The sequence below is a fragment of the Geotrypetes seraphini genome, chromosome 5 (assembly GCF_902459505.1).
Source record: "Geotrypetes seraphini chromosome 5, aGeoSer1.1, whole genome shotgun sequence".
Lineage (NCBI taxonomy): Eukaryota > Metazoa > Chordata > Amphibia > Gymnophiona > Dermophiidae > Geotrypetes > Geotrypetes seraphini.
In genome coordinates, this window is record NC_047088.1 from 138,241,969 (window position 1) to 138,269,267 (window position 27,299).

At 43.7% G+C, this 27,299-nt stretch overlaps 1 protein-coding gene across 3 annotated transcripts in view; it reads right to left on the reverse strand.

The window, feature by feature from the left end:
* The window catches only part of PTH2R (parathyroid hormone 2 receptor), a 335,103-nt gene that overhangs the window by 156,033 nt on the left and 151,771 nt on the right, over window positions 1-27,299 (reverse strand). For all 3 annotated transcript variants that reach the window (XM_033944289.1, XM_033944291.1, XM_033944292.1), the window contains exons 3-4: window positions 1,110-1,220; window positions 727-839 (exon numbers count right to left, since the gene is read on the reverse strand). In XM_033944289.1, coding sequence (XP_033800180.1) covers window positions 727-839; window positions 1,110-1,220 — 224 coding nt within the window. The remainder of the gene's footprint in view (window positions 1-726; window positions 840-1,109; window positions 1,221-27,299) is intronic.

Below are 27,299 nucleotides of genomic sequence, written 5' to 3' on the forward strand. Positions count from 1 at the left end.
TGATACCTAACTTTTGGCACACTATATAGAATTACCCCCTTACTGTGTATCAATTTTTACATTTAACACAGGTTATGTTATGTTAATCAGGCTTTCTATTCCGCCTTTACCTATTCAATTCAAGGTAGGATTACATTACAAGAGGTTGGATCAGCTATCCAGGAAGGTACAATGGCTAGTTTAACATGGACATTCAATAGAGTTGCTAGAATAGGTAGATCAGTACAGGTATTAATTCAGTGAGGTCCTAGTTACAAATACATTGTTACAATGTATTGTTACATGGTTACATTGTTACATGGTCATCGTTGGCTCATCGTTATGTCCCAGGTATAAAACTTTACTGCACTTATCCACCCCCCCCCCCCCTTTTTGAAGCCACATAAGGCTTTTTTATCACTGGCCATGGAGGTAAAAGCTCTAACACTCATAGAATTCCTATGAGCTTTGGAGCTAATACTGCCATGGCCAGCAATAATAAAGCCTAACACAGCTTCATAAAAGGGGGCCTTAGTGAATGAGTCCCCTAGTTTTCAGTAAAATTCAAGGCACATCAAATGCAAACTGTACTATAGTCTTGTGAATATGAGTTCACTTCCTCCTAAATCAGAGTCTAAGCTCTGAAAATCCCCCTCCATTCAGAAATTCCAAATGCAAAAGTTTTGTTTTTTATTGGTCAGCTCTGTGGTGACACAGAAAAGTAAATAAAAGCAAAATATACTTTACAATTATTGTGCTGATATCTGGTTGTAGGCATTCTGAATAGTTTGCCCTTGTTCGATTTAATGTCTGCACCAAGTCCCAGGTCCCATTAAGATTACACAGTCTGTATGCCAGCCCTGTGAGGATGTGAAATCACATGATTAGCAAGGTTACCCAGGCATTACATGAAACAGGAAAATATTAAAGTCTTGTTCAGATACCATCTGATGACTGAACTCGGGGAAAGCTGAAACGGTTCTAATTTTAATTTTCCTTCCCAGTAACTATGGAGTTAGTGCCTGAATCATTGCTACAAATCCCTGTAAAAGAAACTTTAGTCTAGCTGAGTCCATCCTTGATGACTTGGTGCAATCTAACAACTCTAGTAAAGCCATGATAAGACATACCTTTGTGATTGAAGTCTAAAACATAGTCAGGGCATGGAACAGCCGATATTTTCCCCAAAGTTCCTTTTGGCCAGCAAACTAATCCATCCCATTCAGAAAGGCAACTCTCATCTGCAGGAAGAGCAAGTGCCACACAATTAAAAAAATAGAGAAGAAAATCATTAAGCAGGTTGAAAAAGAGGTTTGTGATTTTTTTAAATGATGTCTTAATTGTCTTGGAGGAACAATCCAAGCTTAATCCCAATCCGATTTCTGTTTATAAATGGAGAAGAGTACAGGAAAAAAAAAGGAAAAGCAAAGGACCAAGCTGGTCCTCCTAACTTTTGTTATCAAGATATGTAAGGGTTTCTCTGATTATTTTTTTCAAAATAAAAGATAATTGTGATATGTTTGTAGCAAAATGGAAAAATATTATGCATTTGGAGTGTGGAATTGTATGTACAGTGGTACCTTGGTTTACGAGCATAATTCGTTCCAGAAGCATGCTCGTAAACCAAAATGCTCGTATATCAAAGCGAGTTTCCCCATATGAACTAAGGGAAACTCGCTTGATTCATTCCCACCCACCCCTATCCCCCGAGGCCAGCGGCGCTGCTCTACCCCCCAAAAAACCGGCATTGCTCCCCCCACTCATGAAGGCCCCCCCCGCGTGATCCGCCATCCCCCCACTTGTTTCCCCCCCCCCCCCGCGATCTGGCAACCCCCCCCCCCCCGCGATCCGGCAAACCCCCCCACTCGCGTTGCACCCCCTCCCTGCCACGATTCGGCATCCCCCAGGTATCCACCCACCCACTCAATCAAATTCCTTACCCCCATTGGCACCGGCACCAACGCACAGGACATGCCGGTGCCGATGCCCGAAGATCTGCTTCCTTCGCGCTGGACCTTGAGCATCTGCGCATGCTCAAGGCCTTTGGGTTCCCGTTCTCTCTGAGAGAACGTGAACCCGAAGGCCTTGAGCATGCGCAGATGCTCAAGGCCCAGCACAAAGGAGGCAGATCTTCGGGTACCGGCACCGGCATGTCCTGTGCTTTGGTGCCGGTGCCAATGGGGGTAAGGAATTTGATCGGGTGGGTGGATGCCTGGGGGATGCCGGATGGCAGCGGGGAGGGGGTGTGACGTGAGTGGAGGGTGCCGGATCACGGGGGGGAGGGTGCCGGATCGCGGGAGGGGGGGCGCTCATAAATCGAGGCACGCTCGGTTTCTGAGGCGCCGCTTTTGCAAATGTTTTGCTCGTCTTGCAAAACACTCGCAAACCATGCACTCGCAAACCAAGGTACCACTGTATATATTTTCCATAGCATTAGCTGCTAAAAAAAAGAATTAAAATCATCTGTGTTGTGCATTTTATTATAAATAGCAGTTTGCAGTATCTAGGTATCAGGGCTGCCTGCCATTGTGTAAATGTGTGATTGTTGGCTAATTCTATCTGCATTTTCCGTCGGAATAGGAAGGTGGACAGGACTTCACAGAAGGGAGTTATAGAGAATGACACAGGGAAAAACCTTGTTCCCATTCCAACCCCATCCCCGCGAGCTCTGTCTGTCCCCCAAACTCTGTTTGATCTCATCCGCACAGACCTTGAATAGTTATGATTATATAATGCAATAATTTTATAAAAAGAAACAATTTTCTGTACAATTTATAAATCCCCTCACCCTCACAAATATCCCTTCCACTATTGAGAAAACTGAACAAGTCAAATTATTTCAGAATGCTACATAGAAAAATCATGCTAACAGAATACCTCAGTTAAACATGTCAGGAACAGTGTTAGAGGAGTGCAACCAGGGTAACTGTCCCCTGGTCAGAGAGAGCCCTAAGCCTGCTGGAAGCTAAAAAATGCACGACCTGGTAGTGGGCTTTGTAGTCCCCAGTTATGTCTAACACCAACTCTGGCAGGATACACATTTCAAATCTGATATACAGTGGAACCTTGGTTTACGAGCATAATTCGTTCCAGAAGTATGCTCGTAAACCAAATTGCTCATATATCAAAGTGAGTTTCCCCATAGGAAGTAAGGGAAACTCTTTGATCCGTTCCACCTCCTCCTTCCCCCCCCCCCGGGCTACAGGCGCTGCTCCATTCCCCCCCCCTTGAGGCCACCGATTCTGCTCCATACCCCCCTCCCGCGATCCGGCATCCCCCTCTGCGAACCAGCATCCTCCCCCCCTCATGTCACCCCCCCTCCCCCGCGATCCTACATCCCCCCCGAGCACTGAAACAAAATCCCTTACCCCGATTAGGCACCGGCACCAGCACCAACGCATAGGACATGTCGGTGCCGGTGCCCAAAGATCCTCCCTCTTCTGGGCTGGGCGGTGCGGTGGAGATCCTCCCTGTTGCCTGTGCTGGGCTGGACTGGGCCTTGAGCATTTGCGCATGCTCAAGGCCTTCTGGTCTCGCTCTCTTCGAGATTCTGAAACTGAGAATATCAGAGAGAGCGAGACCAGTTCATTCACTCGATGAGTAGAAGTGAGAGAGATCAAGAAGACCACCTTCCAAATGAGAAACTTGAGGTGAGTAGAATCCTTTGGTTCAAATAGTGGTTTCATCAAAGTGGCTAAGACTATATTAAGATTCCAGACAATTGGAGGCAGCTTGAGTGGAGGTTTGGAATTGAAAAGTCTCTTCATAAACCTGGAAACAAGAGGATGAGAGGCCAGAGATTTATTGTTGACAGGAACAAGGAAAGCACTAATAGCACTGAGGTGAACTCTGACCAAATTAGTTTTTAGTCCAGAATTGGAAAGATGGAGAAGGAATCCAGTACTGATGATAGAGAGGAAGATGTAGCATCTTGGTGTTGGAGAGTACATCACACATTGAAATGTGTCCAGGACAGGATGGAGTCGGTCAAGAGGAAGGCTACTAAAATGGTCAGTGCTCTTTGTCACAAGGCATATGGAGACAGACTTAAAGATCTCAATATGTATATTTTGGAGGATAGGTGAGAGAAGGGAGATATACAAACAATTAAATACCTATGTGACAGTGTTCTCCCAAGAAATTTTTCCAGCCAGGTGGCATGAAAAAGTAGCCGGGTGGGGCAGGACGGGGAAATTTGGTGGTGGGGAAAATTAAGGGCTCCTTTTACTAAGCTGCAATAGCATTTTTAGCGCGTGCAGAATTGCAGCGCTACACGGCTAGAACTAACGCCAGCTCAATGCTGGTGTTAGCGTCTAGCATGTGCGGCAATTCTGCGCGAGCTAAGCACCCGGTAAAACCGCTATCGCAGCTTAGTAAAAGGAGCCCTAAATGTGTACTATTTGTATTAGTTAATTATTATTAGTTATTTTCCAATGCTCAATATGACTGCCTTTCTTAAGGTTTGACACTTATTCCATAATTTTTTATTAAATTTAAGAAGTATCCAATTCTAGAAGTGAATAATTCGATATTTGCCCTCTTTCAAATGGTATAGAACAGCATCTCTCAAACTTTTTAAACTCCGGCACACTAAACGGAGCAAATGTTTTTTTGTGGCACACTAAATGCAGCAAATGTTTTTCATGGCTGGAAAAAATTTCTGGGGAGAACACTGTTGCCGTTAGTTTTCAAGGTTCAATCACGTCAAAGAATGATGCTTATCTGGGCAGTTGTATAATAAAAAGAATTGATAAGATAACATGAGAAGTGAAATTGTCATGAATCAGATGGATACATACTCTGTAAGTCCTAAAGGCAGGCTTGTGGATTAGATATAAACTATGAAGGCAGTGGTGTACCTAGCATATGTGACACCCGAGGCCCATCATTTTTTGACACCCTCCCATATGTATGAAAAACATGATTTTTAGTAACAATCCACACATCATAGAAGAGTGTACCTAGGAAAAGGCAACATCATACATACTGCAGTGAGCAGTACCTCAATACATTGTAAAACTAAACAAGCCAGACTAGTACAGATCAATCCTATACAGTCAATCCTAACTGAAAACCATGTCTTTCGAACACACAGAACACAGAAAACACCTTCACCTAGTATTGAATATATAATCACAAACTAACCCCTCTCCCTTTTACAAAACTCATTGCTGTGAACAAGGCAGCCCTGGAACTTCAATAAGATAAGTTGCTCTGCATTTCATATTCTGCTCTTTTCACTGGTTTTCAGCATTATATCTGCTTAATTTCTCTTCTCATCCCTGTTTCTTACTAAAAATAAATAAATGAATAAAAAAGCACAAAAAAATAAACCCTTCTCTTTCCTTTGTTAAATCTTATTTCCTCTTCCTCTTCATAGGAAAAAGGGTAAGACTTTGTTAACTCTAATTAAATCCTGGTGCCTGTGGCTCAGGGTGACTAAAGTAGGGAAAATCCTGTTATAAATCCTGTGTTTTAGGGTAGCACTGATAGAATCTGCATTTTTGTTTAAAATACTGTGTTTTAGGTGGTATAGAGCCTATATTTCTGTCTTACTAGTATTCAGCCATTGTTTTCTGCTGATTAGGTGGAGAAGGGAGGGGCTCTGTTTTACTTCTAAGGTTAATTGCATTATCTTTGGGACATTGCTGTGAACAAGGCTGCCCTGGAACTTCAATAAGATAAGTTGCTCTGCATTTCATATTCTGCTCTTTTCACTGGTTTTCAGCATTACATCTAACATAAGAACATAAGAACATAAGCAATGCCTCTGCCGGGTCAGACCTGAGGTCCATCGTGCCCAGCAGTCCGCTCATGCGGCAGCCCAACGGGTCCAGGACCTGTGCAGTAATCCTCTATCTATACCCCTCTATCCCCTTTTCCAACAGGAAATTGTCCAATCCTTTCTTAAACCCCAGTACCGTACTCTGCCCTATTACGTCCTCTGGAAGCGTATTCCAGGTGTCCACCACCCGCTGAGTAAAGAAAAACTTCCTAGCATTTCTTTTGAATCTATCCCCTTCCAATTTTTCCAAATGCCCTCTTGTTCTTTTATGTTTTGAAAATTTGAAGAATCTATCTCTCTCTACTTTCTCTATGCCCTTCATGATCTTGTAGGTTTCTATCATGTCTCCTCTGAGTCTCCGCTTTTCCAGGGAGAAGAGCTCCAGCCTCTCCAATCTTTCAGTGTATGAAAGGTTTTCCATGCCCTTAATCATTTGTGTCGTTCTCCTCTGGACCCTCTCAAGTATTGCCATATCCTTCTTAAGGTACGGTGACCAATACTGAACACAGTACTCCAGGTGCGGGCGCACCATTGCCCGATACAACGGCAGGATGACTTCTTTTGTTCTGGTCGTAATACCATTTTTAATAATACCCAACATTCTGTTTGCCTTCTTCGCGGCCGTTGACTTCATTGTTGTATCCACCAGTACACCCAAATCTCTTTCAAGGTTACTTCCCTCTAATACTAATCCCCCCATTTGTTAGCTGAACATCATGACCTTGCATTTCCCTACATTGTTGAATTTCATATGCCATTTATTCGCCCACTCCTCCAGTTTGTTTAGGTCCCTTTGTAGGTCCTCACACTCTTCCGTAATTCTAACCCTTCTACAGAGTTTAGTGTCGTCCACAAATATTATAACTTCACATTTTGTCCCCGTTTCCAGGTCATTAATAAATATATTGAACAGCAGCGGTCCAAGTACAGACCCCTGCGGAACTCCGCTCGTGACTTTCCTCCAGCCCGAGTAGTGACCCTTCACTCCAACCCTCTGTCTCCTGCCTGCCAACCAGTGTTTGATCCATCTGTGTACGTCCCCTTCCACCCCGTGGTTCCACAGCTTCCTAAGTAGCCGCTCATGGGGTACCTTGTCAAAGGCCTTTTGGAAGTCAAGGTAAATGATGTCTACAGGTTCCCCTTTGTCCAACTGGCTGTTTACCCCCTCAAAGAAGTGCAGTAAGTTTGTTTGGCATGATCTTCCCTTGCAGAAGCCATGTTGGCTCGCTTTCATCAGCCCATTTTTTTCGATGTGCTCACAGATGCTGTCCTTTATCAGTGCTTCTACCATCTTGCCTGGAACCGATGTCAAACTTACCGGCCTATAGTTTCCCAGGTCTCCTCTTGACCCCTTTTTAAAGATAGGTGTAACTTCTCTTCTCATCCCTGTTTCTTACTAAAAAAAAAAATAAAAAAGCACAAAAAATAAACCCTTCTCTTTCCTCTGTTAAATCTTATTTCCTCTTCCTCTTCATAGGAAAAAGGGTAAGACTTTGTTAACTCTAATTAAATCCTGGTGCCTGTGGCTCAGGGTGACTAAAGTAGGGAAAATCCTGTTATAAATCCTGTGTTTTAGGGTAGCACTGATAGAACCTGCATTGTTGTTTAAAATACTGTGTTTTAGGTGGTATAGAGCCTATATTTCTGTCTTACTAGTATTCAGCCATTGTTTTTTGCTGATTAGATGGAGAAGGTAGGGGCTCTGTTTTATTTCTAAGGTTAATTGCATTATCTTTGGGACATTGCTGTGAACAAGGCTGCCCTGGAACTTCAATAAGATAAGTTGCTCTGCATTTCATATTCTGCTCTTTTCACTGGTTTTCAGCATTATATCTGCTTAATTTTTCTTCTCATCCCTGTTTCTTACAAAAAAAAAAAAAAGCACAAACCCCCCCCCTTCTCTTTCCTCTGTTAAATCTTATTTCCTCTTTCCCTTCATAGGAATAAGGGTAAGACTTATAGTCCCACCAACCCCAGGGACCACTATTCATATATAGAGACCCATATAATCAGGACTACTCAAATCAAGTCACTTCACAACCAATCAAGATGACCTTTATTCTATGCAATCACTGTGGTGCTTTAATTCTAAGACATACTATTTGGAGGCTTAAGGCTTGCCCCATCTGTCTTCAACTTGCCAGTATTAAGGAGGAGCTCTGCAAACTTAAACAGGAATTGAATACAATTAAAGCAGCTTCCATCACTCCACAAAATCATACCAACTTACCACCTCTACCTCAAAGAATAAAACAGCCCAGGAATAAATGGGTCACAGTAGGCTCAGGAAGACTGCGACATGTAACACAGAAACATCCACCTTCACTAATATTACCTCTACAGAATTCCTTCGCTCCACTAGTGCACTGCGATACTCAAGAAAACAGAAGGGAGGTGGGACTAGAACCAATGAAGGTAACTCAAGAGAACAAGCGCACCCTAAGTACAAATAAAAAAGCCAAAAACAGAAAACTATTACTGTTGGGGGATTCCATCATCAGAGGCATTAATCTTGGAACACAGGGCGAGGAGACCAAAATAGTGAAATGTCTTCCAAGATCCTCAGCTACCAGGAGTTCCAGGCAAATACTGACTATAATTAAGGAAGAAACTAAGGATTTTAACACAGATGTTGTTATCCATCTGGGAACAAATGACCTGGCCAACAACTCCACACTTGCAGCACAGAAAGCTTTTCGGGAGCTTGGTGAGGGCGTGAAACCTTTTGTAAAGACTTTAGCTTTTTCTGAAATACTGCCTGCATATGGAAAGGGAGAGCAAAGAGTGAAAAACACAGAGGACTTTAATAGATGGCTCAGAGCCTGGTGTCATCAAGAAGGCTTCAGGTACATAGGAGGATGGGGAAATACATGGAAGGACAAGAAGCTATATTGCACTGATGGGCTACATATTACTACAGCAGGAAAAAGAAACCTTGCAGAGAAATTTAGACAATATTTTTCTAGGCATTTAAACTAGAAGGTGGGGGAGGTGTATGTACGAAGGACAATTATAGAGACCACCCCCGGCAAAAGAAAAGATGTGATAGTAGTAAAGGCTGCAACATAAGCAATATCAGCAACTCATTTCTTAGTATTGCAACGGAAAGTGAAACGACACAAAAATCCATACGAAAAAGGAGATTATCGCTGAAAAATAGCTGGAAAGCGATGACCACAAATGCTCGCAGTCTAAGCAACAAAGTTCATGATCTGCAAACCCTGATGTTAGAGGCAGATCTAGATATTGTTGCTATCACAGAGACATGGTTCAGTGAATCACATGGATGGGATGCAAACATACCGGGATATAATCTTTTTAGGAAGGACAGAGATGGTCATAAAAGTGGAGGAGTAGCTCTCTATATAAAGATCATCCAAGCGACCGAAATGCAAGGGACCTGGGGAGAGGAAGAAGCGATATGGATTGCTCTGAAAAGAGAAGATGGAACTTCTATCTATGTGAGTGTAGTCTACAGACCTCCGACTCAATCGCAGCAAATTGATAAGGATCTGATTGTGGATATCCAAAAGTTTGGAAGGAAAGAGGAGGTTCTGCTGTTGGGAGATTTCAACCTGCCGGATGCGGACTGGAATGTTCCGTCTGCGGAATCGGAAAGAAGTAGGGAGATTGTGGATGCCTTTCAAGAGGCTCTGCTCAGACAAATGGTGACGGAACCCACAAGGGAAAAAGCGATATTGGATATGGTCCTCACAAATGGAGAGAGTATCTCTAATATTCGAGTGGGTGCTCACCTGGGAAGTAGCGATCATCAAACAGTTTGGTTTGATATAATGGCTAAAGTGTAGAGCGGCCGCACGATACTTAAGGTCCTAGATTTCAAACGTACGGACTTTAATGCAATGGAAAAGTACCTGAAGAAAGAGCTGTTAGGATGGGAGGACATAAGAAAAGTGGAAAGACAGTGGTCTAAGCTGAAAGGAGCGATAAAAATGGCTACGACCTTTATGTGTAGAAAATCAATAAAAACAAGAGAAAAAGGAAGCCGATATGGTTCTCCAACCTAGTGGCTGAGAAAATAAAGGCGAAAGAGTTGGCGTTCATGAAATATTAAAAAACCCAAGAAGAGGAGAGCAGAAAGGACTACAGGGTGAAACTGAAAGAAGCCAAGAGAGAGATATGTTTGGCGAAGGCACAGGCGGAAGAACAAATGGCTAAAAATATAAAAAAGGCAGATAAAAATTTTTTCAGATATATTAGTGAAAGGAGGAAGATAAAAAATGGAATTGCTAGGCTAAAAGATGCTGGGAACAAATATGTGGAGAGTGATGGGGAGAAAGCAAATGTGCTAAACAAATACTTCTGTTCTGTGTTCACAGAAGAAAATCCTGGAGAAGGACCGAGATTGTCTGGCAAAGTTACACGAGAAAATGGAGTAGATTCTGCGCTGTTCACGGAGGAGGGTGTTTATGAGCAACTTGAAAAACTGAAGGTGGACAAAGCGATGGGACCAGACGGGATCCATCCCAGGATACTAATGGAGCTCAGAGAGGTTCTGGCGAGTCCTATTAAATACTTGTTCAACAAATCTCTGGAGATGGGAGTGATTCCTTGGGATTGGAGAGCGGATGTGGTCCCTTTTCATAAAAGTGGTCACAGGGATGAAGCAGGAAACTACAGGCCGGTGAGCCTCACTTCAGTTGTTGGAAAAATAATGGAAGTGTTGCTGAACGAAAGGATAGTGTACTTCCTTGAATCTAATGGGTTACAGGATCCGAGGCAACATGGCTTTACAAAAGGTAAATCGTGCCAAACGAACCTGATTGAATTTTTTGATTGGGTGACCAGAGAGCTGGATCGAGGACATATGCTAGATGTAATTTACTTGGATTTCAGCAAAGCCTTTGATACAGTTCCTCATAGGAGGCTGTTGAACAAACTTGAAGGGCTGAAGTTAGGACCCAAAGTGGTGAACTGGGTCAGAAACTGGCTGTCGGACAGATGCCAGAGGGTGGTGGTTAATGAAAGTTGCTCGAAGGAAGGAAAGGTGACTAGTGGAGTCCCTCAGGGTTCGGTGCTAGGGCCAATCCTGTTCAATATGTTTGTGAGTGACATTGCTGAAGGGTTAGAAGGAAAAGTGTGCCTTTTTGCAGATGATACCAAGATTTGTAACAGAGTAGACACCGAAGAGGGAGTGGAAAATATGAAAAAGGATCTGCAAAAGTTAGAGGAATGGTCTAATGCCTGGCAACTAAAATTCAATGCAAAGAAATGCAGAGTAATGCATTTGGGGATTAATAATAGGAAGGAACCTTATATGCTGGGAGGAGAGAAGCTGATATGCACGGATGGGGAGAAGGACCTTGGGGTTATAGTGTTCGAAGATCTAAAGGCGAAAAAACAGTGTGACAAGGCAGTGGCTGCTGCCAGAAGGATGCTGGGCTGTATAAAGAGAGGCGTAGTCAGTAGAAGGAAGAAGGTGTTGATGCCCCTGTACAGGTCATTGGTGAGGCCCCACTTGGAGTATTGTGTTCAATTTTGGAGACCGTATCTGGTGAAAGACGTAAGAAGACTTGAAACGGTCCAGAGGAGGGCGACGAAAATGATAGGAGGCTTGCGCCAGAAGACGTATGAGGAGAGACTGGAAGCCCTGAATATGTATACCCTAGAGGAAAGGAGAGACAGGGGAGATATGATTCAGACGTTCAAATACTTGAAGAGTATTAACGTAGAACAAAATCTTTTCCAGAGAAAGGAAAATGGTAAAACCAGAGGACATAATTTGAGGTTGAGGGTTGGTAGATTCAGGGGCAATGTTAGGACATTCTACTTTACGGAGAGGTTAGTGGATGCCTAGAATGCGCTCCCGAGAGAGGTGGTGGAGAGTAAAACTGTGACTGAGTTCAAAGAAGCGTGGGATAAACACAGAAGATTTAGAATCAGAAAATAATATTAAATATTGAACTAGGCCAGTTACTGGGCAGACTTGCATGGTCTGTGTCTGTGTATGGCCGTTTGGTGGAGGATGGGCAGGGGAGGGCTTCAATGGCTGGGAGGGTGTAGATGGGCTGGAGTAAGTCTTAACAGAGATTTCGGCAGTTGGAACCCAAGCACAGTAAAGCTTTGGATTCTTGCCCAGAAATAGCTAAGAAGAAAAAATTTAAAAAATATATATATATATATATAAATTGAATCAGGTTGGGCAGACTGGATGGACCATTCGGGTCTTTATCTGCCGTCATCTACTATGTTACTATGTAACTGTAATGTGGTTTTTAGCCATGGTGGTAACAGCTCAGACTCTCATAGAATTCTGAGCAATTACCACCATGGCTGCTGCTAAAAAAATGCTCTACAGTTTTGTAAAAGGGGGGATAAAATAGAAAAACGTAGACAAAGGTTAAATTGAACCACCAAGAAGCTGGACTCTGCATACAATGCAACACCACAGAAACAGCGATGCATTTCCCCTAAAGCAAAAAAATAAATAAATAGAAATTTTTTCTACATTATCTTCTCTGGTTTCTGCTTTCCTCATAGTCTTGTCACTCTCTTCCTTTCATCCACTGTCCACCCTCTTTCTGCCCCTTCTATATGGCATCTTCTCTCCTTGTATTCCCCTTCCATCTCTCCCTTCACCCCTATTATTCTGGCATCAAACTTCTTCCCTTCCCTCCTCCAATGGTCTGGCATCTCTTTCCTCTTCTTCCCTTCCCTCTCCCACACCCCCATGGTCTGGCATTTCACTCTCTCCTCTCCCTTTCCCCCACTTCCATCAGCATCTTCCCCCTTTCTTTCCCTCCAACCCAATTCCATCCAGTATCCTTCCCCCTTATGTCTCTCTCTCCTTTCCCTGCACACCAATTCCATCAGCATCTGCCCCCTTTCTCTCCCTCCACCACCCTTCCATACCACCCTGACCCCCTTTTCCTCCCTCCACCACCCTTCTATGCTCTTCTCTCCCTCCAAACCAGCAAGGTCCCATGATGACTGCTTCTGTTGTCTCTGCCTCTGGAAGATGTAAGTGACGTTGGAGGGGGTGGGCCGGCAGATGCAGGAAGTTGCGGCAAGGTTCCACAATGACTGCAGCTGCCGGTCCACCCCTTCCAACGTCACTTACGTCTTCCGGAGGCAGAGGCAGCAAATGCAGTCATCGCGGGACCTTCCTGCACTTCAGTGCGGCGGCCGACTCTGCTTCGGAATAAGTACGGCAGCCGCATTGAGGTGCAGATGCCATTTAGAGCAGCTCAGAAGGTTCTGGATCCAGCTGGATGTGTACCCCCTAGGGCTGGCACCCGGGGCGGTCTGTCACTATATGAGGGGACAAAAAATAATAAAAAGAATGGATAACTTGACCGATTTAGACATGTCATACAATTATAACCACAAAAATATGTCATAAAATGTAATTCTAAACTCAAAAGACTCCAGACGAAAAGCAGACTATAGAAAGGAAACCAGAAAAGACCAAACCCATAGTACTAAGATCCAAATGCTTAAATCGGACATGTCCATTACGAAGAGACGTGTGGATCACCGCTAATTATAATGAGTCTTTAAAATATGAGACGGTAACGGATAGCCAGACCTGGTGGACGGAAGTGACAAATACTGGAGCCAAAATCAGAGCACCGTGATGAAACTTGAATGGAAATATGGATACCTATTTATACTTTTGAGTAAAACTGCATTGCTAACATGTCATAGAAAAGAATAAATAATGTGTAAACTAAAAACCAAGAACAACATATTCTAACACTGAACTCAGAATTAATGAAATAACATGCTAAAAGAACTTATCCCCCCCCCCCCAGAATAGGGCATATACATACTTAAAATGATGGCTAGACTATATAGACCTAAACAGGACAAAAGTAAATGTATGGGAAATGAACAGCTGATAATACAGAGTGTATCTTGAAAATATAAGCCGATAGTAGCTCAAAGACAAGCCGATCGGGTAGATGAAAAGTGAAACCTGGGAAAGATCTAAATTATTGTTCAAATGAGCTTCTATTAAAACCACAGCACTCTGGAAAGTAAAAAAGGGAGAGTAAAATGGACTTACTGAAAAGGTCTCTGCACTGATGAGATAAACTCGTACGCAGAATAAATGTGAACACGCGACAGTGGGGCTATGATATTTGATCCATTGAAGGAGGCGCCAAAAAAGTGTCGGTAGTGGATTGAATGCACACTGATAGGGGAGGGGCATCGGGCTGTTAAAAAAGGCTGCTTTAATAAATGAAAATACTGCTGAAAAACTAAATAAAAAACCAAAACCATGATAAAATGCCGAACCTGACTGCAAGTGGTAGTGAAGTAGCATAAGGCACCTGTAGTACTGTTAGTGCCAGAGCTGCTTAGAATAAAGAACCGTGCTGTATATGAGGAGAAAAAAGAAAGAATGTGGTGATAAGATGTAAAGTGCTGGCTCCTCACTGCACCACTTGATAAAACTAAGGAGCGATGTTCTAGAGCAGGGCTGCCCACACTTTTTGGGCTTGCGAGCTACTTTTAAAATGACCAAGTCAAAATGATCTACCAACAATAAAATAGAAAAAAAAACACAAAGCACACTGTACGCATAGAAAATGTTAATTATCATTCCTATTCCGGGGTTTTTTCAAAGAGGTCAAAGCAGATGACCCTATGCACTGTCACCTCAGTAAGAACCATACAAAAATAGACAAATATACCCCCTCCCTTTTTACTAAACCACGATAGCAGTTTTTAGCGCAGGGAGCTGCGCTGAATGCCCAACGCTGCTCTCGACGCTCATAGACTCCCTGCGCTAAAAACCTCTATTGCGGTTTACTAAAAGGGGACCATAGTGTAAAATATAGACAGCAGATATAGATTCAGACACATTTTGATCATTACATTATTATATTTTTTTTTAGTTCAAAAATTTTTATTGAGTTTAGTAGATAAAGTACAATAAATGTTAACAAGGCAAGAAACATGCATGCCGTACCAATGCAAAGATTCACAAAATATTATTTACATAATGTAATACAGCAGGCAGACCTATGCCTATCTATAAGGAGGAAAGTAGCAGCACAACATGCAGCCAAAAGTACATGTAAAATCCAAAACACAGAACACAGAGAGACACTGGAGCCATACACCTAAAGGAACACTGGGAGTGAGCCATAAAGCAAGAGCCAGGTTTAGATGATGATATCCGTTTCAGCACATACTAAATTTAAAATAAAATCATTTTTCCTACCTTGTTGTCTGGTGATTTCATGAGTATCTGATTGCACTTTCTTCTTCTGATTGTGCATCCAATCTTTCTTCCCTTCTTTCAGCCTGTGTGCTTCCTCTCCTCCAGACCTCATTCCCTCCCCCAACTTTTTCTTCCTCTCTCCCTGCCTCCCTTTCTTTTTTCTCTTTTCATGCCCCCTTTCTTTTTTTCTATTTCTCTTCTTTCCTTCTGTCTCTCTGCATGCCCTCTTTCTTTCTTTCTCCCTGCCCTCCCCCAAGCCACTGCCACTGCCGCTGCCATCAGGGAACAGGCCCCCAAGCCACCGCCATCGGATAACAGGCCCCAAAGCTGCCGCCCCAAAGCTCTCCCTGCTTTGGGCCAACCAGCATTCCTCTCCCCAATGTCAATTTTGCCGTCGGAGAGGAAGTTCTGGCCCAGCCAGGCAGCGATTAGCTGGCCAGAACTTCCTCTCCGATGGCAGAGTTGACGTCGGGGAGAGGAAGGCTGATCGGCCCAAGATCGCGATCGACCTATTGGGAGAAATGCTGCCGGGTCTTGCCTTCATGGAAACAGAAAGTAGGCAGGACCCGGCAGCAAGAAGAGCAAATTGTAAGCTTCACTGACCTGTCTCCCGCCTTAGCCCATAGCGAACGCATGCTTTGGGGCTCTAACATGTGTGTGCCGGCTTCCCTTCTCTTCCCCCCACCCACTCCCCGGACATAACTTCCGGTTTTGGAGGGAAGAGAAGAGAAGCCGGCACACACACGTTAGAGCCCCGAAGCATAAGTTTGCTACGGGCTAAGGCGTGAAATCTCCAAGCTGAGTTTGTTTTTTTTTTAATGTTGAGCAGCAGAATTCACGAGCAGATGATAGCCGGGTGGTCATCTAAATTACCCGGGAGGACCGCCCGACTAAAAGGCCCTAGGGAGAACACTGTGTGACATAAATATACATGAGGCAAGTTTCTTTCAATTGAAAGGAAACTCCAGAGTGAGAGTTTGTAAGAGTGAGAGTTTTACATCTCCTCTCTCCCTAAGAGATCCAACATGCCTGTCCTGGTAGAAGTGGTGGAGGCAAAGACTGTGTCTCAAGTCAAGAGAGTGTGGTATAGGCACATTGGAACTCTTAGAGAGAGAGGAGATAGTGGATGCTGTGGATGGGCAGACTGGGTGGACCATTTGGCATTTATCCACCATCATGTTTCTACGTTTCTGTTGGTACTCTAATAGAAAAATTTCTGATTGTTTCCCTAATGATCTGTAAAGCATCATCCTGTGAGATATTCATATAAAGGGACCCCACATCCAATGCTGCTAAGAGTGTTGTGCACAATGCTAAACCTCAGTACCCTGAGGTTACATAAAAACATAAGAATAGTCTTACTGGATTAGACCAATGGTCTATCAAGCCCAGTAGCCCATTCTCACGGTGGTCAATCCAGGTCACTAGTACCTGGCATAAAAACCAAAGAATAGCAACATTCCACACTACACATCTTCTTGTAACCATGGGCAAGTCACTTATGGCTAAATTCACTAAACAAACCAAACCTTGTACCGATCGGTTTGCAACCCGATTTCCCTCTGACCCGATTCATTTACCTCTCCTTCGATCCAATTCCAATCTCTCCTGCCTGCCGTCCCGACTCTCCTGCCCTTCACTGCACTGCAAACCCATGGTTTTAACCAGCGGGTTTAAAGTGGGTTAAAACCATGGGCTCGCTGAGCTAGTAAATGGTTAAAAAAAAAAAGTTGCGGCTCTAGACGGCTCTTAGACACATCTATAGTGATCCATACGGTCAGAGGGGTGGCGTTCCTCCGATCAGCCTCATTTTAATTTTTTTTGTTTTCTGAATTCATCTGGCCTGCACAGATCAGCCACGGATCGGGGAAGCAAAGGAGGTTTAGTGAATCTAGCCCTTAATCCCTTTCTCCCTCCCCATTGCCCCAGGCACATTAGGTAGATTGTGATCCCACTGGGAATAAATTCATGTAAACCATTCTGAGCTCTCTTTGGAGAATGGTATAGAAAATTGTGTAAATAAATATATGTTGCACTTTTTCATGAGTATTAATAATGTCAGTGGAGTCCCTAGTATATGATGGAATTTTAAATACAAAGGTCTTAAAAGCTTATTTGTGAAGACAGAAAACTGTTCAAACAGGGATCCAATCACTGAAATTATAGGTTTTCTTGGTGGAGATTGGAGACGTTTATGTATCTTAGCAAGGAATTATCTGTCATTCGCTATCTATAAGAAGGAGGTAATTTCTCCTCTTATTTACAGGGGTGGGATCATTTTATAATTTTGTGTAAAATGTATGATCACTTAATTGTCTCCTAATCTCTGACACAGTGGCATACCTAGGGTATGTGGCACCCGGGGCCCATCATTTTTTGACACCCACCCCCATGTAAACAAATTTTTTTGTAATAACCATGAAACGGAATAAATGGTCAGAATAGAAACAGATAGTGAAAATTTTATTTTATTGAACCTCATATATGTAACCACTATTCCAAACATAACATAAATTATGTTTGAATTGTCATGACATCAGAAGTACATATGGAGTAGTTGCAGGTGATGCTTGGGACAGTTCTGATTGTTTTAGTTCAGTTTTATGTGTTTTTTGAATACAAGGGTTTTTATTTCTTTTTTGAAAGTTTTATAGTCTATGGTCGAGGTCAATAGGTTGTAGAGTTAGAGGTCGAGTGTTGCAGCTCGAATGACTAGGAGGTTGTCGAAGTTTTTTTCTTTTGACGTTTTTGGTTGGAGGGTGTGTGAATGGTGCATGAATTCTCCTATGTCTGGTTGAGGTGGATTGAATTATTTAGCTAAAGAAATTAGTTACCCCCCCCCATTCCACACACATTAATATTCTTCCATTTTTATTCCCATTATAAAAAAACACTGATAAGCTCCCAGAAAAAAAATACATTAAAATAAGAAGTGAAAGCAAAGGCCCCTACAGATGAGAACATAACATAAGAATAGCCTAACTGGGTCAGACTAATGGTCCATCATGCCCAGTAGCCCATTCTCATGGTAGCCAATCCAGGTCGCTACTACCTAGTCAAAACCCAAAGAGTAGCAACATTCCATGCTACCAATCCAGGGCAAGCATGCACTTCCCCCATGTCTTAATAACAGACTATGGACTTTTCCTCCAGGAATTTGTCCAAATCTTTCTTAAAACCAGCTACACTATCTGCTTTTACCATAACTTCTGGCCACTTCATTTTTAACTTAGATCTTTCCTTCCAAATAGAGACCTTGCTAGATGTCAAATACAGCACAAGGTAACTTCACACGGACTTAGTTGTGCAGGAAATGTGAATCTCCTCAGACAACCACCATATAGTGCAAAAATGTGCAAAGGTCTGTTTTTTTTTTTGATCACTACATAGCCTAATGCCACACAAGCAACGCTGTTACAAACATATTCTGAAGGTCAATGCTAAGGTTAACAAAGTTTCCTTCCTTTGACCACAAGGAGATACTGACAAACCACTGGAAGAGATCCCAAAACAACTACCCCGGCACAACACCCAAAGACCCACTCAGTGTGTGAACCAGTTGAGTGGAGTGGACTAACTGGGGGGTGGAAATGGGCCCGGAGTTTGCTCAGCAGAATTTCCCAGACCACCTCTTCCTCTCAACACATTGACACGCTGCCACCACCACAATCACTAGGAACACCTCACCGAGTAGGCCAGCAATGCTTATAAATTTTATAAAACACATTATTATATTTTCTTATAAAGCACATATTTTAACTGAACTCTCTGACATCCTCAGCTTTGCCATTCACAAAAATAGAAGGAAGAAAAGTTCCCATTTCCTGCTGTCTCATGTCCCTGGCCTATACAATATTTTTCTTCTGTAGACCCTTCAAAAGTCTGACCAAATCCTCGTTTCACTTGCATTATAAAGTACTGAGGATGCCATCTCTCCCCATTCCCAGGTCCTAGTAGCGCAAACTAGTGCTGCCCGATTCAGGAAAAAAAATTTCGATTCGATTCAGCCTATTGAATTGGTTTTTCAATTCGATTTGATTTTCCTGCCCAATTGGATGTTTTTTTCAAACATCCTGGTGGGTTTATTTTATAGCTTTTTTACCCTCTTTGGCTTCTCCTAACCACACTGGCGCTGTGGTGTAAATAAAATAAAGAAATAAAAAGGACTTTTCCTCTCTCTGTTAAATCCTAGCTCATGTTTGCAGTCTAACACCAGCTCTGGCAGGATACACTTTTCAAATCTAACATATTTTAATCACAAAACAGAAAATAAAATTATTTTTTCTACCTTTTGTTGTCTGGTCAGTATTCAAATCTTGTTGGTCCCAGGCTTTTGTTGTCTTGCTTGCCAGGGTCTCCTTCTTTCTTCTTTCTCTGTGCTAACCATCCATCTGCCATCTCTGTCCTCCCCTTCCGTTTCCTCCCCTCCCCTGGAGATCTGGCATCTTTCCTTTTTTTCGTCTCCATCCACAGATTCACCTTTTCTCAACTCCCCACCACTCCAGGGTCCACCATCTCTCCCTTTCTGTTCCCAACTATCCTCCTATCCAGTATCTCTATCCCCCCGCCACACCATCCCTTGTTTACAAGTTCTCTCCCTTTCTGTTCCTTCCCTCCCTAAATCCCATTATGCACCATCTCTCTCCTACTCCTCTGTTTTTAGACCCATTATTTCTAACCCCCAAAGTCTGGCATATGCACGTATCTTTGAACCCCCTTTCCCTCCCTCCCTCCTTCCGTGTACTTCTACACCAGGATCCCCTCCCCTGAAGGCCTGCACCCCCCTCGAAGGCCTGCATCTCCCCAATGGACTGTACCTCCCACCCGAAGGCCTGCACCCCTCTGAAAGTCTGCACCCCTCGAAGGCCTGCACCCCCTGAAGGCCTGCACCCCCAAAGGTCTGCACCCCCAAAGGACTGTACCTCCCACCCAAAGGTCTGTGTCCCCCTGAAGGCCTACACCTCACCCCTGAAGGCCTGCACCCCCCTGAAGGACTGTACCTCCCACCCGAAGGTCTTTTCCCCCCCTGAAGGCCTACACCCCCCCAAAGGACTGTCTAATGCAAACAGATAAAGGTGCAGGAGGCCAGAGGGGAAGTCGGACACTGCAGCACTTCCCAACTGACTCTCCTCCCTCACCCTCTAAAGCAGGAGCCAGCTAGCAAGAGGAAGCTGCTGATCCTGCTTAAGGGGGCAAGGGGGGAGGGTCAGATGATGAATTAGGATTCGGGAGGCCGATTTTGGGGGGTTTTGAATTGATTTGGGCAGCACTAGGGCAAAGAAACTCCACAAAACACCACCATGCAGCCAGTGGCGTACCAAGGGGGGGCGTGGGGGGAGATCCGCCCCAGGAGCACGCCTTGGGGGGGTGCACAGCCGGCTGTTCTCACTGCCTCTAACGCCGGCTCTGCAGCTCCGGACTTCCCCACACCTGCTCCACCCCCTCCCCGATCGCTTTTATTTTAAATGTCATGGCAGCCGCGGCACTGTATCCATGGAACAGATTTCTAACCTCGGCCTGCCCCAGAACTCTTCCTGCAGCCACCGCCCACCTAGGCGGGAACAGGAAGTTGCTGTTGCAGGAAGAGTTCTGGGTGGGCGAACTTGCAGCATGGAGGCATCTCGGCAGCTGCAGCTCCTCTGCCTCATCTTGTTGGTGGCGGGCGGAGGGAAGGCGGCTGAGGAGAAGCAGCACTGGGGTGCCGGCCCGGACGAGATGTCCCATTTCTACGCGGGGGGGGGGCAGGTGTACCCAGGGTGGCTTCCCGCATCCCCATCTCGGACCACTCGCTGCACCTCAGCCAGGCCAAGATTTCTAAGCCAGCACCCTACTGGGAAGGAACAGCAGTCATCAAGGGTGAATTTAAAGATTTCCTGGGAAAATATCTCGTGTTTTTCTTTTACCCTCTTGACTTCACATTTGTGTGTCCAAAGGAGCTTATCGCCTTCAGTGACAAGATTGAAGGAAGATGAGGGAGGGAATGAAAGGAGATGCCAGGGCTTGGAGGGAAGGAGGAAGGTATGCCTGACTAAGGGAAAAGGAAGGGGGAGATCTCAGAGCATGGAGGGGGAGGGAAAGATGGAAGGAAAAGAGAGAAATGCCAGAGAATCAGGGAAGGGCAGATACCAGATTGTGGGGTGCAAAGGAAAGAAAGGAGAAGAGAGAGATGCCTGAGCATAGGGCATGGGTTGGTGACAGAGAGAAAAAAATGGAGAGGTGGCAGAGCTGAATTCAATCATGTACAAAGGAGAGAAGGGACACAGGATAGATAGTTATGAAAGGAGCATAGAAAGAAGGAAGATGTTGTATGGAAAAGAGAGAAGGCAGACATTGGATGGTAAGGGCAGAGAGGGCAGTGACTGGAAGGGGTGAGACAGAAGGTGAGCTGTAGATGAAAGGGGTAGAGAGAGGGACAGACACTGAATGGAAGTGTGAGGGAGAGGAGGAGCAGACGCTGGAAGGAAGTGGGGAGGAGAAAGAAAAAAGGGCACATGCTGGATTGAGGGACGAGGATAGAGTTAGATATTGGAAGGGGTGAGGGAAAGAGGTGGCAAGCTTTAGGTAGACAGTAAAAAAGGACATTGATGAGAGGGTAGTAAGAATGTAATCTAGACAGATGCAGGAAATAAATTGAAAAGGAAAATGAGGGAAAAAAGGGAAAGGGATTGCAGAGGAGAGGTGTTGGAGAGGGAAGGAGAGGAGAGAGATGCCAGACCAATGGGGGTGAAAGGAGAGATGGAAGGGGGAGGCATACAGTTTCTGGAAGCAGCATAGAAGAACAGAAGATGCCATATAGGGGAAGAGAGACGGCAGACAGTGGATGGAAGAAAGAGAGTTACAAGAAGATGAGGAAAGCAGAAACCACAAAAGACAAAGGTAGAAATTTTTTTTTAATTTATTTATTGCTTTAGGAGACGTGTCACTGTTTCTGTGGTGTTACATTGTATGCAGAGTCCAGCTTTTTACTGTTTCAATTTAACCTTTGTCTATGTATTTCTATCTTATCCCCCCTTTTACAAAACTGTGGAGCGTTTTTTAGCGCCAGCTGTGGTGGTAGCAGCTCTGATGCTCAGAATTCTATGAGCGTCAGAGCTGTTACCACTGTGGCAAAAATCCACACTACAATTTTGTAAAAGAGGGAGGGGTTAGTTTGTGATTACATATTCCATACTAGGCGAAGGTGTTTTCTGTGTTCTGTGTATTCGAAAACATGGTTTTTTTGTTAGGCTTGATTGCAGGATTGATCTGTACTAGTCTGACTTGTTTAGTTTTACGATGGGTGTATTGATGTTGTACTGCTCACTGCAGTAAGATGCTGCCTTTTCCTAGGTACTCATGTGTGATGTGTGGCTTGTTACTAAAAATCATGTTTTCTGTACAGATGGGGGGGTGTCAAAAAATGATGGGCCCCGGGTGTCACATATGCTAGGTATGCCACTGCATGCAGCTCAGCAGCGCAACAATACTCACCTTCAGTTCAGATGCTACTTGCAGTGTCGAACGCGGCTTGGGCTCCCATTCCTGCTTCTACCCCACTGGAAACAGGAAGTTGGTGACGAAAGCGCCCCGACATCAGAGCGCACCAAGCTCCGACGGCGACAAGGGGTGTGGCCGTGGGGGAACGGAAGGTAAGAGAGAGGGCTCAGGCTGGATCACTTCGGGAACTTTTTGTTTTCTGTCCTTGAAATTGAGTGTTTCCTTCTATAGACATGTTTCTACTATATTTTCTCACCTTCTGCTCCTGTAGCATGTTATACCCCCCCTGGCCATCTAAATAGCACATAGCTGGCTATCTCATGCTGAATATCCAGCTTAGTGGATTGGCTAGTGACTGGCTATATTGTGAGACATAGCCAGTCACCGCCAATAGTCAGTGGTTTACCAGCTAAGTTCAGTGGCCAAAGACAACTGCCTAAAAGGATAGTATACGAGAATCTTTGGCTGTTGAGACTTAGCTGGCTAGCTGCTGAATATTAGTATAGCCAGCTATACCTTGGTTAGGCACAAATAGATTGGAAATCTAATGCCAGTGGCCAGATATGGCACCAGCATTGAATTTCAGTCATTGCCATGGTCCGCAGGAGATCGCTAGCAATCTACCACAGTCTGAATATGAGCCTGAATGAAATTACCTATTGAACCCCTAGTTTACTTTTTCCCAAGTCTGAATGCCAGCAGGTAAGATATTCCAATTAAGTTTCCTCCCTTCAAAAGGTCTTCACTCAGCACCTCTTCAGGTGGAGAGTGGGGGTAATAGCACTGCATGTGGCACAGCCATGCACTAATTAATTAGTGCAGGGTTAATGCAGGGGCCCTTACTAGCTACAAAATAGGTGACTGTAGAATTTCACATGGCGAGCCCTCTAAAACTCACCCAAAATTACTGTATCAACCTTAAAAACCCAAAAACAATAGCCCCTATGCCTGCAGATATCATCTTTATTTAGGTACAGTAGCATTGAAATGTGTACATGAGACTTTTTAATGTGACATTCACTGCAGTATCCCTTCTGATCTGATGAGCTGTATCTGTGTGGCCATCTGAAGCTGTATTACAGGATGGAATGTACTTTTTTCTTTCACAAATTTGAGTAGTGGAAAGGGGTTGGTGACCACTGGAGGAGTAAGGGGGGGGATCATGCCTTAATCCCTCCGGTGGTCATCTGATCAGTTTGGGTATCTTTAAAGCCCTTATTCATTTTCAAAACAGGACTAGCCCAAACGTCTACCCTGGAGTGCCCTGGATGTTTTGTTAAAAGATGGATTATCCCTGCAGAACATCCAAGTCCTAAGCCTGCTCTAAGCCCACCCAAAACACACCTCTAACATGCCCCCTTAAGATTTAAATGCACTGGAGACACAATGACCAGAAAGACATCTAGAAAGAAAATTTTGAAAATGCCACTTGAATTACATTACATTAGTGATTTCTATTCCGCCATTACCTTGCGGTTCAAGGCAGATTACACACGAGTTGTCAGGACATTTAGGAGTACATTAGGAGATGTCTGGACATTTTCATAGGTGCTAAAGGGTGAAGTGGATTGCAAATGTGGTTTGAGATGGATCTTGCTGTGTTAGTTTGTCATTATGAAGTTTTTGAATAGCAGGGTTTTTATTTATTTTCTGAAGGTTTTGTAGTCTGCGATCGAGATCAGTAAGTTGGAGAGTTGGTGGTCTAGTTTTGCTGTTTGGGTGGCTAGGAGGGCATTGTACATTTCTTTTTCGTTTGACGTTTTTGATTGGAGGGTGCATGAATGGTGCGTGGGTTCTCCTATGTCTGATTGTGGTGGTTTGAATTAATCGGTTGTTCCAGTAGGCTGGGCTGTCTCCATTTATGGCTTTGAATAGTAGGCAGTAGAATTTGAAATGTATTCTTATTTGTATTGGGAGCCAGTGTGAGTCGAGGTATGATGCTGTGATGTGGTCGTATTTCCTCAGTGAGTAGATAAGTCTTAGAGCTGTGTTTTGTACTGTTTGTAGTTGTTTTATCATGGTTGCGGGGCAGGGGAGCTAGAGGATGTTGCAGTAGTCTAGTAGACCAAGGACTAGGGATTGGACCACTAGCTGGAATTGTTTTCTGTTGAAGAATTTTCGAACTTGGCTTAGATTTCTCATGACTGCAAATGATTTTTGTATTGTTTTGTTGATTTGTGGTTGCATGGTACAGCCTCTGTCTATCAGCATTCCCAGAAGTTTTAGAGTGGGTTGAATGGGGTATGTGATAGAGGTTATTACTAGGTTTGTTATGGTTGGGGTTTTGCTATTGTCGAGGAGGATAAATTTTGTTTTGTCAGGATTTAGTTTCAGTTTGTGCTCTTTCATCCAATTTGTTCGGTGCAGCGTGTCTGTCATGGAGGGTGCTGGTTGGTCAAAAGGAAGGAGGATAGTGATGTTTTCTACATAGCTGTAGGAGGTCAGGCCTAGTTTGTCTAGGCAGGTGGCGAGGGAAGCAATGTATAGGTTGAATAGTGTGGGGGATAGAGGTGATCCTTGGGGCATGTTTTGACTAGTAAGATGTCTAAGTGCTAGTTTATGCCATCTTTTGGATGTCTGCCTTTTTGAAAATGAATTCCAAAGTATGGCATAGTATGTTACATTACAATGTCAACACAATGCACAATAAAACATTTTAATAGATAGCATGGGGTGTAAGCAAAGGATAGAGATAGATAGAAGAGATAGAGTAACAAGGCTAGAAAATAAGGGACTAATTTGAAGAAAGTTGCACATGAAGTCAGTCTGGTGCTTGAAAATTATCTCATCTAGGGTACTACTACTATGCATTCAGTTGTGTCTGACTCTAGGATACTCTGTAGGCCAGTCCTCGCCTTGCTTCCCTATTTTCCATGGCTTTTTTTCAATTGTTTGATGTTCATTCTCAAGTCATTCTTGATGATATCCAGCCAATGGGCCTTTGGTTTCCCCTGCTTCCTTTTACCACTGACCATACCGAGTAGCACCTCCTTTTCTAGTGAATTTGCCCTCATCACTTGTCCAAAATAAATCAGTTTCTGTCTGGTAACTTTGCCTTCCAGGGACAACTCTGAGTTTTTATGATCAAGAGCATCTTTGCTAGTGATCTAGCTGTCCATGGGATTTGTAGAAGTCTTCTCTAGCACCACAGCTCGAAGGCACCAATTTTTCTTCTATCTTCTTTCATGAGTGTCCATGTCTCCCAGCCATATGTCTTGATTTGGAACACAATGGCAGTGATCAATCTTTGTTTGATTGTGACTGAGACGTCCTTGTACCTCCATATTTGGTCCATACTCACTATGGCTGCATGCCCCAGGGCTAATCGATGCTTGATCTCTGCTGTTGAATCACCACTGTGATCAATGAGGGACCCAAGATAAATGGTAGGAGTAGATAAACATGTCTTGCTATAGTGCAGTCTCTCAATAAATAAATCGTAGTGACAGTAAAACCAACAATTTATGAAAATGTCACTCACCAGCAGTGGACTCAATTTCTCAGATCTTATATTCAACCAAAAAGGTGGAGAAAAAGCCTCAATTATTATATCACATAGCAATCATTGATGATTTTTAAGCTAGCGTTGTTTTTGTCATTGGCAAAAAACTCACACCCAAAAGAATGTAGGGATCAAGAGAGATTTAAAACCCACTACTGTGCACAGTAGAAAATAATCTTTTTTAATTTTATATATAATTAGTTCATCAAAACAGCCTATAGTTTTAAAGGCATTTAAACAACAACAGATGAAAGGTAGAAAAAGAAAAACTTAGCTCTGGCACCAGAACTTCGCTGTTACAAAACCAGCTTCGCCGATAACAAGAAACCTTTTTTTCAATGGCGTTTAGGTTTGCAGCATAATCAACAGCGACAGGCCAGCAGTTCCTCCTACAAGATCTTGTTTCACCAACCGTCTGATGGTTTCTTCAGGGATTCAAAACCAATACCAACTTCCATCTGGGCAGCATTTGCTAAAGTTTTAGCATGCACAACGGCACAGGACGGCATATCACAGAAATAGAGAGAAACGGACTGACTTCCGGGGCAGCATTTCCGGGATGAGAGCATTTCTAGCAAAAACAAAAAACAACAAATGTCTCTATCATATCTCTCCTCTCCTGCCTTTCCTCTAAAGTATACATATTGAGATCTTTAAGTCTGTCCCTATACGCCTTATGATGAAGACCACATACCTTTTTATTAGCCTTCCTCTAGACCAGGGGTGTCAAAGTCCCTTCTGGAGGGCCACAATCTAGTCAGGTTTTCAGGATTTCCCCAATGAATATGCATGAGATCTATTTGCATGCACTGCTTTCATTGTATGCTAATAGATCTCATGCATATTCATTGGGAAAATTCTGAAAACCCAACTGGATTGCAGCCCTCCAGGAGGGACTTTGACACCCCTGCTCTAGACCAACTCCATCCTTTTTATATCTTTATGAATGTGCGGCCTCCAGAATTGTACACAATATTCTAAATGAGGTCTCACCAAAGTCTTTTATAGGAGCATCAATACCTCCTTTTTCCTACTGGCCATACCTCTCCCTATGCAACCTAGCATCATTCTAGCTTTTGCCGTCACCTTTTCAACCAATTTGGCCACCTTAAAATCATCAAATACAATCACACCCAAGTCCTGCTCTTCTGTCGTGCACATAAGTTCTTCACCCTCTAAACTCTACCGTTCCCTTGGAGTTTGCGGCCCATATGCATGATTTTGCTTTTCTTAGAATTAAATTTTAGTTGCCAAATTTCAGACCATTCTTCAAGCTTCGCCAGGTCTTTCTTCATGTTATTCACACCATCCAGCATGTCTACCCTATTGCAGATTTTGGTATCATCTGCAAGAGGCAAATCTTA